Source organism: Caretta caretta, chromosome 2, assembly GCF_965140235.1.
Source record: "Caretta caretta isolate rCarCar2 chromosome 2, rCarCar1.hap1, whole genome shotgun sequence".
In the NCBI taxonomy this organism is placed as follows: Eukaryota; Metazoa; Chordata; order Testudines; family Cheloniidae; genus Caretta; species Caretta caretta.
The window spans coordinates 156,579,402-156,594,905 of NC_134207.1; the positions used below are offsets into that span (position 1 = coordinate 156,579,402).

Genomic DNA, 15,504 nt, shown 5'->3' on the forward strand with positions numbered 1-15,504 from the left:
GCAACAGGCTTTGCTGCAAGGATAGGTTCCTGGGTTACTGGTTATGTTGTGTGGTGTGTGGTTGCTGGTGAGTATTTGCTTCATGTTGGGAGGCTGTCTGTAAGCGAATGGATAGATCCTTAATGATGCGTTGGAGGGGTTTTAGTTGGGGGGGCTGAAGGTGACAGTTAGTGGTGTTCTGTTACTTTCTTTGTTGGGCCTGTCCTGTAGTAGGTGTCTTCTGGGTATTCTTCTGGCTCCATCAATCTGTTTTTTCACTTCAGCAGGTGGGCATTGTAGTTTTAAGAACGCTTGATAGAGATCTTGTAGGTGTTTGTCTCTGTCTGAAGGATTGGAGCAAATGCAGTTGTATCTTAAAGCTTGGCTGTAGACAATGGATCACATCATGTGGTCTGGATGAAAGCTGGAGGCATGTAGGTAAGTACAGCGGTCAGTAGGTTTCCGGTATAGGGTGGTGTTTATGTGACCATCACTTATTAGCACTGTAGTGTCCAGGAAGTAGATTTCTTGTATGGACTGGTCCAGGCTGAGGTTGATGGTGGGATGGAAATTGTTGAAATCATGGTGGAATTCCTCAAGGGCTTCTTTTCCATGGGTCCAGATGATGAAGATGTCATCAGTGTAGCGCAAATAGCACAGGGGCCTTGGGGGACGAGAGCTGAGGAAGCGTTGTTCTCAGTCAGCCATAAAAATGTTGGCATGTTGTAATCAGTAAAGTTACATTTGGCAACGATCACTTGATAGTTCACGAGCTTGAAATGCAAGGTTGCAGAGGACTAAGACTTTTGCTCAAGGAGGTTCCATCGCTTCTGATCCTTATGATAGAGGGTAGCCCTCCAAAAATGCTGACTACTCCGTTCATTCACAGCATCCATCCTGAGGGAGTTAGGTGGGGAATAGGAAAACAAAAGTCAAAGTCCTTAAGGCAGCACATTGTCCATCCTTTTGCACACTGGTGGAACAGTGGCGGACATCTGCCATATAGTCTTAGCCAGATCCAGGAGAGCCTCATTAATATGTAGCGCCACTCTGCAAGTGGTTGCCAACTGCAAAATATCAAGCAGTCTGTGCTGCTGGTCTTTGACTTCCTCCAGAGGGATGTACAGAGTGTCCACTACCATTCTAATGAGGTCCTGGAATTGTCTGAAGTCGCTGGCAATGGAAGGAGAGAGAGGCATGAGCACCTCATCCAGCAATGACAATGGCACTTTGAGGAGCTGGAGGCTAGGGCAGATGAGGAATTCACCCCTGAAAGGTCTCCTCCTGCTTTGTAAGGATACAGAAAGGATTTGGATCCCCAATTTCCCTAAGAGATGGTACTGGTGGTTTATTGAATGGTTGCTGATAAGCAGCCCATGGGGCCCAATACGGCCATTATGAGAGTGGCAGATAGGTTGGTTCCACCGTGATTGATGTGTTGCAAAGTCCTCCCTGCATGAGAGCAGATTCTCAAAAGGGGTATGTAGGAGAACTCCTAACAGAAATCAAAGAGACCAACTGGGAGTCCTCTTCTACCTTCCTGTCCTCCAATGGGGGTGGGGGGTAGCCAATGAGAATGGAGGAAAGTCCTGTGCCACAGAGTGGCCTGAGATGCTTGGTACCTGACAGCAACAGGACACCGGCTCACTCAGCACAGATAGATCACTTGAGTATTGTAACTCTTGTGGTACCAGAAAGGACACCGGTACTGACATTGTAGCCAAGGTCACCAGCAACCATGAGCCAATGGTACCAGCAACAATGAGCATACCACAGGCTCTGTCAGATGTAGATACTTACTTGATATCAAGGGTATTGCTTGTACAGTCACCCCCCACTGAGCTCCTTGCAACAGTACCAATGACTGGGTTAAGGCCCACAACAGCACCCATGTCTGAGCTGAGTGCTTCAGTGTCAATGACAGAGCTGAGATAGTACCGTGTGTTTCTTCTTACTAATGGAGGGTTCAGGCACCCTCTCCGAGCAGTGTTTCCTCTTCTTGAAGCTTCGGAGCCCCACAGGCCTGCCGGTATTGGAGAAAGAGTCCTTGGCCTCCACAGTACCCTCTGAGAACTTCAGTGGGGACCTGGTCTTTTTTGGAGCTGGCTCCTGAGATATGGAGTCCATGCTCCTCTTTTTGGGATTCTTCCCAGAGTGTTCTAAAATCTTCCCTTTCCTAGGAGAAGCATGCCCCAAGGTTGACATGACACTGTATCTGTCTGGGGACAAATGTACAAAGGAGGGGGCTGGGGGTCTCTTGACCTGGCTGAGAGGCTGCAGGGAATGTTCATCGCCAACAATCTGAGCTTTATGTCTCTGTTCTTCCTAGCCCTGGACTTAAGGGCTAAACAAAAGGAGCACTTCTGGGAGATATGGGACTCCCCAGGCAACACACACTTCAGGTGTCTGTCACTCACCAGTGTAGCCTCCCAGCAGGAGAGGAAATATCTGAAGTCTGGCAAATCAGGCATATCCCACCAAGAGAAGACAGTCTCCCGGGGGGGGAAAAGGAGTAAACAAAAAAAAACAAAAAACAGTCCTCTCACCTAAAACTAATTAACTGTACAAACACTAACAACTCCTCTAAACTAACTAACTTTAATAGAAAAAAAGTGAATAGGAAGGCAGAGTACGCTCTAGGTTGGATCATGCTAGTTTTCCCGGGCCAAGGCAGTAGAGAAGGCACAGAGGGTGGTTTGCCCACACATCCTATATAGCCTTGGTGTCTGCCACAAGAAGGCATAGGGCGCATACGTGGGCCTAATTAGCACTCCTAGATAGAAATCTCCTATGAAGCATTTCTGAGGTACATGCGCACCTGAAGTGAAACGCCCATAGGGACACTACTTGAAAAAGAAAATTGGATATTTGGGGTAAAAAATGGTTACATCAATCAATTTAATCTTCCTGTAAAGTTAATTTACTTAAAGGAGGCAGAAATAAGTTACCTCAGTTGAAATTTTGTCACAGTACCAGTCTAATACAATTATTTTTTAAAAATGTAATTGGATCTTCCATGACTACACCTGGTCAAGGAGTTAGTTCTGAGATGCACCCAAAAGAGGATTATAGACGTCTCTAAGCACCATTCAGGGTAATATAGTTTGTTACTGACTCAAAGTAGAGTTTCTCTACTGAGTTACCTAAACCCCAGCAACCATAAAGAGGGTTTAATCTAAGGAAAAAGTATCAGGGTAGGAGTGAGACCAGACCTGAAATAGAAAGGACAGTTGATCAGGAGCATTGGACCACCTATATTCATTGACTGCCCTCTCTATAGGGCAATGGACCTCAAAAGATCATTTATCCTAAAGCCCAAATTTGTGCTTGCTTTAACTACATCTGAACAAGAGTTATGTAGTCCCTGGTTTTATATTCCTTAATATGTTAATGAGTTCTTACAATGCATTCTTACTATTTTCAATCCCTAGAGTAGACACATACCATATTTAATGCTTTGAAGCATTATATAAGCTGGTTTTGTTCTCCAATATGTCAAATACTTTTACAGTTATAGTCTTGCCCAAAGTTCACAAGATGAAAGAATTGTCTCAGACTGACTACACAGCTGACTTTTGACCATCCAAGGCTATTGTGGATAAACTTGAGCAGAAGCACGAAGATCTGGGAGGCTTGGTGACCTCAAGTAAAATGCTGCATTCCTTTGTCATACAGAGTTTCCAGCAGTCACACAGACTTTTGCTGTTTAAGCTGGTTTCAGCTTCCCATAGAGATAGCACATTATTTAGGGAGGATGTGGGGAAAGTGACCATGGAGCTTCCAGAATCATGTAATATAAACATCATATTAATTAAGCACCATAAGCTAAGAAGGCTCTTTCAGTATCATGAAGAACTTGTTTACACTATAATGATCTGTGCTTCAGTCAGTTATGCTGAATCGCTTTAAGAACAAATGATACCATGCATCCACACTACATATGGCTTCACCCATTTAAGTTTTGCTCTGCAACCACATTTACACCATCTTAAGCCAATTTAGCTCCAGTGGCTTGAGGGTTCCTGAAGGGCATCAGAACAAAAGATACAAGCTACAATTTACCATTGCCTTAGCTAGTAAACCTCCTGCGTGTTCCCTACCAGACTCCATTCTCTGCCCCCACAACCATGACCCCTAGTCATGCCTCACTACCCATACTCCTGCAAGGTAACTACCTCTCTGGAAATGCTCTCCCCGGGGTCTGCTAATAGTCCCTATTCCAGCTCTGGAAGTCCTCAGCCACAGATCCAGTGTAACTCTTCCAACATAATTAAAAGGAAAAGATACTTGGAAAGATACAAGATCATATAAATGTTTTCTTTCCTAATTTATTTTACTTGTTTTACTAATATTTAGGTTTTCTTCTTCCTGCATTCCCTTTCTCCTCCAAAGGTCACCCTATTGTTATCCTGAACACTTGTAGACTGAAGAGCTATAAGTCTAAATTTTGGCCTGTAAATTTCCAAGAAGAGAACTAAAACTGGTTTAGGTCCCCCCTCAGCACTTCCTTCTCCCTCTCCCTCCCCAAAAAATACCTCAAAAGATTTGTTGTGGTTCAATTTAGGCTTAAAAAAAAGGCAGAGCTTCAGTTAACCAAGAACACGATGGTATACATCATAGGTGTACACAGAAAATGATTTCTTGACCTATTTCATAGTTCTAAAAGTAATTGCAGAATATTGTCCCCAAAATTAAATGAAGTGTAAAGGTGTAGATGTAATAAATGAATTTAACTTGCCATATTACTGTTCACAAACTGCAGTGTTCTATTATGTTTAATACTGATCACAGAAGAAAATTAGAAAACCTCACCTGTTTACATGCTTGTCGACATTCCACAACAATAGCTAGTTCACAGCAACCTAAGCCAACCCAACCATCAGACTTTTTCAAAACACCTTTAAAATAAAATGACAGCAAATATTATAGTAATACAGGCAGCTACGACAAAAATACCCAACTAACTATAGGACTAAGCCAAAGTAGCTAAGAGGGAAAATAACTAAAAAATAAACATTCCTCTTTTCTTTTAAGGCCATGTCTCCTATATGTTATCGAAATCAGATGTGTGCAGTTTATTGTAGACTTTATTTAATAGTATATTTTCAATCAATTATTTAAATTAAAAGGAAGAGAGGGAGAGGAATTATTTAAGCTCAGTACCAACGTGGACACAAGAACAAATAGATATAAACTGGCCACTAGGAAATTTAGACTAGAAATTAGACGAAGGTTTTTAACCATCAGAGGAGTGAAGTTTTGGAATAGCCTTCCAAGGGAAGCAGTGGGGGCAAAAGATCTATCTGGCTTTAACATTAAACTCGATAAGTTTATGGAGGAGATGGTATGATGGGATAACATGGTTTTGGTAATTAAATATTCATGGTAAATAGGCCCAATGGCCTGTGATGGGCTATTAGATGGGGTGAGATCTGAGTTACCCAGGAAAGAATTTTCTGTAGTATCTGGCTGCTGAATCTTTCCCATATGCTCAGGGTTTAGCTGATCGCCATATTTGGGGTCGGAAAGGAATTTTCCTCCAGGGCAGATTGGAAGAAGCCCTGGAGGTTTTTCGCCTTCCTCTGTAGCATGGGGCACGGGTCACTTGCTGGAGGATTCTCTGCTCCTTGAAGTCTTTAAACTACGATTTGAGGACTTCAATAGCACAGATATAGGTGTGAGGTTTTTTTTGTAGGAGTGGTGGGTGAAATTCTGTGGCCTGCGTTGTGCAGGAGGTCAGACTAGATGATCATAATGGTCCCTTCTGACCTAAATATCTATGAATCTATGAATCTATGTAACCTATTACATTTCTCTTGCCTTTGTTAAACCTTCAGTCCCTTCCTGGCTTCAGTCCTCTCTGTCTCTCTCTCCTTTTCCACAATAGATTTTGATGCATTTCTTCCTGAATTATGTTCAGTAACAGTCTCATATTTTCTTTTTGCCCCACCACACACCCCTTATATAACTGCTCTTCCCACACCATATTCTGTATATTTCTCCCCAACCCCATTTTTTCCTGTTTCTTTCTTCTCTCACTTTTCCCCACAAAATATCTTAATACAACAATTCTCTTTTCTAATTTACACAATTTATCTCTTCCCCTCTCTCCCCATGCAGTTTATCATTCATGGTTTTGTCCAACAAAGCCAAACACTACAGCAAAGGACTGCCTCGGCTGCAGCTACTTTTTGGGTGGAGGGGAGATGGTGGAGCTGTAGTGGTACAGATCATATGAGCCCCGGATCCTGATGCAGAGTCCTAAAATCTGCTATCATGAATTTCTTAGAAAAAAATTAAAACAAGTTTCAGGATATTCATGCATTATAGCCTTCCTCTAGGAAACAAGTTGCTAGTAGAGGTAGAAGAGAAAACAATAGACTAATAAAAAGCCCTAATATGCAGATATATCTTTTAAAAGATTCCTTGGTAATCTTCTTCCATTCCTATAGTCTTGGCTGCCATTTCAATTTACAACAGATTTTAAAATGGCTGGAGGTCCACAAACTATGACAGATAAGGCAGTTTGGCATTCTGGGGAGAGATTAACAGTTTTTAAAGTGTTGCTTTTTCTCTCCATTCCCTCAGCTGCCTTTTCATTTTCTCCCTCTCTTAGTTCCCTCACTCGCCATTTCACACAACATGTGTAGGGATGTTGATTGCTTTAAGATCCATCTGCATGGAAGCCCCCGCCACACTCTAATAGTCTGTACTGAATATCTAGAGCTATTAAAAAGACACATTTCACCAATATAGACCAATTATTTTATCAAGGAAGTATGACATACATTGTGTGCCATAATTCAAAACTGTAAGAGTAAATAAAATGGATTCTCATTTAGTCAGACAACCAGTTCATGGGAAAGTCACACGGGATAAACACCCATTCACAGTTAATCACAGGGTTAGCTGCCTGCTACATGCTATTTTAGTATTTAATATTATATAGCAGCTGTTTCTGCGGAATTTTTGCATGAACAATCTTCAGGAATGTGGAGCTATGGAAACAGTCATCTTAAGAATAAATCCACGATACCAACAGTTTCACTGAAAACTTCATTAAAAAATATCAATTGAAAAAAGTGAGATAAAGAAAAGAAATCTGTAAGATTTAAACAGCAAGACAAAATGAATGGCTACTGATTAAAGCTCCGTGTTTGTCACAGAGGTCATGGATTCTGTGACTTTCTGTGACCTTCGTGACTTCTGTAGCAACTAGTGTGCCTGGCACGGGGGCTGTCTGAGCAGCTCAGGTAGCCTCCAAGCCAGGCGCACTGGCCACTGCTGGGGCAATCTCAGCCCCTGCACTCCCAGCAGTAGGAGTTGGGGGGGGCACTCGGGGCTGGGGCACAGCGGTTCCCAGTCAATGGGAGCTACAGAACTGGAGCTCAGGGCGGAGCGGAGGCAGCACGTAGAGCTAGGAGCTGGAGGTCGCTGTTTCCCAGGAGCCAGGTAGGGCACCTACCCCATCCCCGTCAACCCCCCCTCCTCCCCCGGAGCACCTGTGGCACCCCCTCAGGCCGCCCCCCCTTCCGAGCATCTGCAGCACCTCCTGGGCCACCTTTCCAGCACCAATGGTGTCCCCCAGGTCGCCCCCCGATTCCCACCAAGTTTTAGTCAGGAGTATATAGTAAAAGTCATGGACAGGTCATGGGCCGTGAAATTTTGTTTATGGCCAGTGACCTGTTCATGAGTTTTACTAAAAGCACCCATGACTAAAACGTAGCCTTACTACTGATCAATCAGAACAAAACTTCCAGGGGGCTGAAATCTCTGTTGCAATGAACTGGCTATGCCACACAGACCACACTAAGATCAATCCACTTTTACAACAGCAGGGGTATACTACACTGGCATGAAAAACTGAGTAATTAGGCAACTAAATTTTGCAGTAGAAGGAGTTTGAGTGTTTCAGGTGTAGAGCCACTTAGATCACATTATGGTAAAACAATGAAGTAATCCTATATTAAAGTTCAAGGTAGAACACACAAAGCAGCTACGGATACATGCCAAGTTAAAGATGCCACAAGAGCCTTGCTATGGTGTAAGTTTTATTGCATGTGATCCTCTCTCAGGGGTATCTCAAAACGATCAGGTGATCGTGGGCTAGATCTGCTGCCACATCTAAATAAAATTGTATTGAGTTATGCTTACAACGGCACACAAACTGATTTTGTGACTAAGGCAATCTGAACACACATTAATGGAGTTGTAACTTCTGTTCACAGCAGTTTGGAGCATGTACTTCTAATATTTTTTGTGAGGTGCTCAAATAGTAGAGATTAGGGTAGTATAAAAGAACATACATTACATAAATGGTTCCTAAACTATGGTCTCTGGACCAGTGGTCCACGGACAGCTGACTAGTTACATGGTGCTGGTTCTCTTTCTTGTTTCTAACTGCTATATCACACTAAAAGGCAGTTAAAAAGCAGAGTGGATTGATTTAAGTCAAAGCAATTTAAATAACTGATTTTAATCACAATTTAAATGTGCCAATAGAAAACCTTCATTTAAATACCTGATTTTATCTTGGTTTGCATGTGTACTTTTTAGTTACCTTCCTAAAGACCAAAGGACCATTTTTATCAGTGGGGGGAATTACTGTATTATGATTACACATACAATGAAACTAGTTCAGACAATCCATCTGGACAAGTGATGGCGATTAAAAAGGCTACTCTGATAGATAAAACATTGATAATGAAGATAGTGATTCAAGTGGCAATGAAATAACTGTTACCTGAAGTAACAGATCCAGGTTTTTAATCTCAAGGGGCTTCCCTAGGGATTTCATGAAAATTGGTCATGCAGAATGCTCCCAGAAACATTGAGCATGTAGATGAGAGTGAATGGGACTTAGCTGCTTTTGAAAATATATAAAGAGTTTGTATAGGAGCTGACTGTTAATCAGAGAAGTCAGCGAACAGGAGCAGCAAACAGAGGAGTTTAGAGAGGGTGTGTGAGAGGCAGAAACACCTAACAAACATACACTAAAATTTTAGGCCAATCACCGCCCCCCCAAAAAAACACAGAAGAGTAAAAATAATGCAGCCAGCATTCCAGCAACAAACTGGGGACTATCCAGTTTAGTGTACTGAATGCAGCATGTATGATAACCTGCCTTGCAGGCAGGTGGCATGTGTGTTCATTTGGTGCAAACATCTCATGGCCCTCAGAGACTGAATACGGGCTCTTGAGACTGAACTGGAGGAGCTAAGGGAGACAGACTTCCAGGGACACAGTAGAGCAGTTCCACTCCCAGTCTGACAACCTTTGTGCTGTTGGTGAGAATGAAAGTCTCAGGGAAGGAGAACATAAAGCTGGAGCAGAGGGAAACGATCCTTCCAGATGACATCATGGTATCATCTCACACTGTCGCTACCCGTCCAGGGGAGGGGACCCCAGTTACTAGGAAGAGACAGGTAATAGTAATGGGGGATTTGATTAGAAATATAGATAATTGGGTTAGTGATGACTGGGAGAACCACATGGTGAATTGCTTTCTGGGTGCAAAGGTTGTGAGCCTCAAAAGACATATAGACAGCCTTTTGTACAGTGCTGGGGGGGGGGGAGGTGGTCGTGATAGATGTAGGAACCAATTACATAGAGAAAGGTAGGAGAGAGGTCGTGGAGGCCAAATTAGAGCTGATAGGTAAGAGATTAAGGTCCAGGACCTCCATCGTAGCATTCTTTGAAATGCTTCCAGTTCCATGTGTAGGGCCATTTAGACAAGCAGGGGTGCAGGGTCTTAATGAATGGATGAAACAATGGTGTTGGGAAAAGGGATTTACGTTTATTAGGAACTGAGGAACCTTTTGGTAAGATCCTGTACGCACAAGATCACCTTCTAAATTTAAGTGCAACCCAGGATCTACCCCGCCTCTTCCCGGAAGCCCCACCCCACTCACTCCATCCTCCCCTCTCTCCATCGCCCGCTCTCCCCCACCTTCACTCACTTTCACCGAGCTGGGGCAGGGAGTTGGGGTTCAGGATGGGGTGAGGGCTCTGGGCTGAGCCTGGGCCAGGGGGTTGGGATGCAGGAGGGGGTGAAAGGTGTAAGCTCTGGGAGGGAGTTTGGGTGCAGGAGGGGGGTCTGGGCTGTGGCAGAGTGTTGGGGTGCAGGAGGGGGCATGGGGTGTTGGGAGGGGGCTCAGGGCTGGGGTGCAGGCTCCCGCCAAGCGACACTTACCTCGGGCGGCTCTCAATCGGTGGCACAGCGGGGCTAAGGCAGGCGCCCTGCCTGCCCCAACCTCATGCCGCTCACCTCCTGTGGGGGTGGCACATGACTCCACGCACTGCCCTTCTCTGCATGCACCGGCCCCGCAGCTCCCATTGGGCACAGTTTCCTGTTCCTGGCCAATGGGAGCTGCGGGAATGGTGCTTACAGGAAGGAGGAGCACGCTGAGACCCTTGCCATCCCGCCGCCAGGGCTGCGGGAGTGTGCTGGCCGCTTCTGGGAGCGGCGTAGGGCTGGGGCAGACAGGGAGTCTGCCTTAGCGGCAACCCCGCTACACCACCAGACTTGTAGCAGCAGAGATCACGATCGACTGGGAGAGTCTCCAGGATCGACCAGTTGATCGTGATTGACCCGTTGGTGACCACTGCTGTACAGGAAGAATGGGCTTCATCTAAACCAAAATGGAACCAGATTGTTGACGTGTAAAATAAAAAAGGTTGTGGAGGAGTTTTTAAAAGAAGGGCTGGAGGAAAGTTGACAGGTGCAGAGAAGTACACGGTTCAGCTAGAGACATCCCTCAGGAGACAATTTATTAAAAGAATACTCTCTACCTTAGTAAAGAGGCGAGGACAGAATTCAATCAAGTTGAGAAACAGTCAAACAAAAAATAGTGTCTATTCAATTACATCACATGAAGGCACACAACTCAATGTTGACAAATTTTATAAGTGCTAGTACACAAATGCTGTAAGTCTAAATACTAAGATGGATGAACTTGAAGGCCTGGAATTAAATAATGATACTGATACAACAGGTATCACAGAAACTTGGTGAAACAATAATAATCACTGGGACATGGTAATATCAGGGTACAAAATATATAGGAATAACTCAGTGGGTCATGCTGGTGAGGGAGTGGCACTATGTGAATGAAAGCACAAACTCGAATATAATAAAAATCTTAAATGAATCCAACTGTACCACAGAATCTCTATGGATAGAAATTCCATGATTTAATAGTAAGCGTTGTCCTCCTGGGGGAATTCTGTGCCACTATGCATGCGCAGACTTTATGTCCCCCCATAGGTGCTGGAACTAGGGGTGATACCACAAACCCCTGGCTTGAATTAGTAACAACTCAAATACACCTCTACCCCGATATAACATGGTCCTCGGGAGCCAAAAAATCTTACCGCGTTATAGGTGAAACCGCATTATATCGAACTTGCTTTGGCCCCCCTGCTCCTTGAACCCGACACCCCCTCTAGAGACCCTCCCGTCCGTAATCACCCCCAGGACTCCACCCTCTACCCAATCCCCCTGCTCCCTGTCCCCTGACTGCACTCACCGGCAGCAGCGGGAAGCGGAGCAATGCTTTACCGCATTATATCCAAACTCATGTTATATCGGGTCACGTTATATCGGGGTAGAGGTGTACATGGTTTCTGCCTTTAACACCCCCACTACACAAATTGTTTCAACACCTCTGTGTCCACTGTAGATTTTTTTTTTCCTCCACAGAATGTAGATTCTATTGAGAGGTGCTGGAATTACATATGCAGGGGCTGCTGTGGCACCAGAAGAGAGGGCAGCCAGCCATCAGCGAGGAAAGGGGAGAGGCCACATTACTCACAGCGGGCCCAGGTGAAGAGGCATGGGGCACAAAGGGTTGCTGGAGGGTCACAGACTGGGGTTCAGAAGGGCTAGGGAGGACAGACTGGGGCACAGGCTCAGGTGCTAGTGAGGTGACAGCTTTGAGCCAGAGGTTGAATGGGAGGGGAGCTGCAGGGCCACACAAGGGATGTGGGGGGTGCAGGGACGAACAGAGACAGGGGCATATGTGCCTGACTTATGAGAGAGAGGCTAAGGGTCACAGCCAGAGTCTGCATTAGGGAGGCTCCCCAACTCCCGAACAATCAATCCCCCCCCGCATACACACACACCCCAAAAAAGCCCTGTACCATACTCCTCCCACCCATACCCAACAACCCTCCAGGGTCACTCCCAGGGTCTTTCCCTCTTCCTCAGCTTCTCCATTACTCCTGCCTCCCCCAAGCCTTTGCACTGCTTCTGAGGGATGCAGGAAATAGGTTTCTGTATTGTAGTTTAAATTACTCAAAGTTCTGTATTAATTTGCCTAGTAAAGAATCTATTTCTAAAAAAAAAAAAAAAAAAAAAATTACTGAATCTTTTTTTTTGGTCTGCATTGTTACAGACATACTTGCTGACAGGTATTTTGAAATAAATTATAAAAATAAGTGAAACTGGCATGATTGTATTATGTTATTTTGACAAATAAAATATGCAGAATTTTGCAGAATTTTTAATTTTTTGGCACAGAACTCTCCCAGGAGAATAGTAATATACTACTATAGCAATACACTACTGACCACCTGACCAAGATGGTGATGGCAACTGAAATGCTGAAGGAGATCAGAGGCTACAAAAACAAACAACTATAATAATAATGGGGGATTTTAACTATTCCTGACTGGGTACACGTCACCTCAGGACAGGATGCAGAAATAAATCTTCTAGACACAACTGGCACCTTCTTGGAGCAGCTAGTCCTGGAACCCACAACGGGAGAGGCAATTCTTGATTTAGTCTTAAGTAAAACACAGAACCTGGACCAAGAGGTGAATATATCTGAGCTGATCAGTAATAGCGACCATGACCATAATGTAATTACATTTAACATCCTTGTAGGGGGGAATGGCTATTAGCCAAGATGGTCAGGGACACAACCCCATGCTCTTGGTGTTCCTAAAACTCTGACAGCCAGAAGCTGGGACTGGACGGCAGGGAATAGATCACTTGATAACTACACTGTTCTATTCATTCCCTCTAACGTATCTGGCACTGGCCACTGTTAGAAGACAGGATACTGGGCTAGACTGACCATTGGTCTGACCCAGTGTGTCTCTTCTTATGTTCTTGGCAACAGTCCAGACTGGGAGCTAACTAAATAGTTTTAATGGTTGGTTAGATGAGAAATTCTCTCTATTATTTGGCTGTTCTGTGTTAGAATTCAGTATGTGGAAGCAGAAAAGTTGCAGGGCTATTTGATAAATTGTATGGCATAGCCCCTGCTGGCTATCTTCATCAGTCCAAAGAGGAAGTGGGTTATTGGAGCTAACAAGCAAATAACTCCCCCCACTCAAAAAATCCCAGAACGTGCATCTTCTCAGGCAGATAAGCAGAGGATTCAGATGTTCTTGTTGCTAGTGGAAAGCTGTCCAGAGAAGTTGTCTGGATTTTCCTCTGCAACTCTACTTCAGCATCCCTTGAAAAATTTTGAATCACATCTGCATGATCTAGATGAAAAGAAGCCATAAAAAGACAGCCTGCTTCTGAAAGATCTCTTATATTTCTTCATCTGTTTGTAGTTGAAGGAAGCGTCTCTTTGATATTGCCTTTGGCTGCAAGGACTGCTTTTGCCCATAGCTTCTCTTAAAAGCTTATTCTGATGAAGCTATCAAATGTTCAGCTTGGATGTTTGCCTTCTACTTCCGGAAAGAATTATCTTGCTACAGTACTGAAAGCCACAGCCTACCTGCAAATCTGAAGGAGTCCCAGTATGCATCTGGGACAAGGTCGCTGCCAGGGAGATCTTATGAAGAGTCAATTTTATACCTTCGGCCTGATGGGTTAAGTCTTCTTAAAGGGAGACTATCCAGACTGATATCAGAGTAATAGAAGCTGCCTTTAGTTGCACCATAAAACAGACTCTATCCTGTTGTCCATGAGTTGTGATGCAGTCAGATTTTGATTTAGACAATACATAGATTTTGTTTAGCTGCCTTCAGAGTCTAATATTTGTTTGCTCTCACTGTGACTTGACAATGTTCTCCAGTCAGATGGAGAGAGTTAAAAAGTTCTCTTGGAAGCAGAAGGAAAGTGGATTTTATTTGTTTTGCTTTTTCCCTCACCTTCCTCTGAGGCATCTAGAAGGTTCTTTATTAATATCTAAGGTAGTCAGCACTGATGTACTCAAACTCAAATCAGTCCAGGAGAAAGAGCTTTTCCTGGATCCCTTACTCTTCTTCAGAATTGTTAACAGAGCTCACCCTTCTCTCCTCCCAATGAGGAAGTAGGAGAATTTGCCTTTACCATCTTTTTTATTACATGTACTTTAGTTCTCCCTTGTGAAGAGAGACTGAGATCCTTTAGCAGCTTCTTCCTTACTCTTAAATTTGACTGATTTGATCTGGAATGAGGGGCCATGAAGAGCTGGCAACTCATAGCTCCTGGCTTGAATCGTCCTACTTTTTGTCTTCCTTATGGCTTCTCACTGGAACTGATCTTTGGTGAGGGCGTATTTTGGCCTTCGGTTTAGTGGGATTCCTCTCCTCACTGAAGTTGTTTATTCATTTTAGGTGTAGTATAAAAATATGCCCTGAGTGGAAGTACTCAGAGAGATACTCCCAGAGATAGTTCAGGCACCAATCTTCTCAAGGTCAGCTGTTCAACTGGGAAAATAATGACCCAATTCCACCTCAGCAGGCCTGGCTTGAGAATATGGTCTGTTTAAGGAGAGCAGAGGTGTGGCTGGAAAAGCCAAAAGAGGAAGCTGGAAATGCAGTATTGACTAATAGGAGCCACTCCTGCAGATGAGTGGTACTACTAAAGAAAAGCACTAATCCCAAGGGGAGGGTGGGGGGGGTGAGCATTGGCAGCTAAGATAGACACCCCAGGATCAGAGCAGTGGAGTCTGAGGTAGGGGTTACAAGTGGTAGATCCCATGGAGAGGGTGGCCCTATTGTTTTTCCTGATGCAGGAGGAACTTAGGGCCCTCACAGAGTTGGGATCCACAGAGCTGCTGGAGCCACCTGGTTAATTATACCTTCCCAAATGATCACAGCAAGCACCTTTTCTCCTTCACCATCTTGATGGGCTGATAATGACACAGGGGAAGAAGAGGCTACAGCATACTGTGGAGCAAGAACAGGACTCAGAATAGGCTAAAACTTTCTGCAATATCAAAAGGAGTTAGGCCTCTCTGAAGGAGGAAGAGGCACAAAAATTTGGAGCCAAAAATATCAAATTCAGTGGGATTTTTTTCCTTATGCTCTGTATTTAGGAAAGCATGTGGTCTAGAAACCCGTTACTGCTACCAGGCAGCAAACTGAGTTGAAGCAGTTTCCTAAAGGGAAATCCTAAGCCCCATCCTGCAGCTGAGAAATCTGATTCTGACTATTCAATTGCAGAGCAGAGGAAAACCCCTCTACAGAAATGGAGGCTGTATGAGAGAAGAACAAGAGTGCTTTTTATATCCAGAGAAAAATCCTACAGTTTCTCTAATGTCAGGAGTATATCAGAGGGACTCCTTGTCAATGAAAGGG

At 44.2% G+C, this 15,504-nt stretch overlaps 1 protein-coding gene across 3 annotated transcripts in view; it reads right to left on the reverse strand.

The window, feature by feature from the left end:
- The window catches only part of RECK (reversion inducing cysteine rich protein with kazal motifs), a 139,001-nt gene that overhangs the window by 93,886 nt on the left and 29,611 nt on the right, over positions 1-15,504 (reverse strand). For 2 of the 3 annotated variants that reach the window (XM_048839399.2, XM_048839398.2), the window contains exon 5: positions 4,792-4,877. The exons of the other annotated variant lie outside the window; for it this stretch is intronic. In XM_048839399.2, the coding sequence (XP_048695356.2) occupies positions 4,792-4,877 (86 nt within the window). The remainder of the gene's footprint in view (positions 1-4,791; positions 4,878-15,504) is intronic. 3 annotated transcript variants of the gene reach the window in all.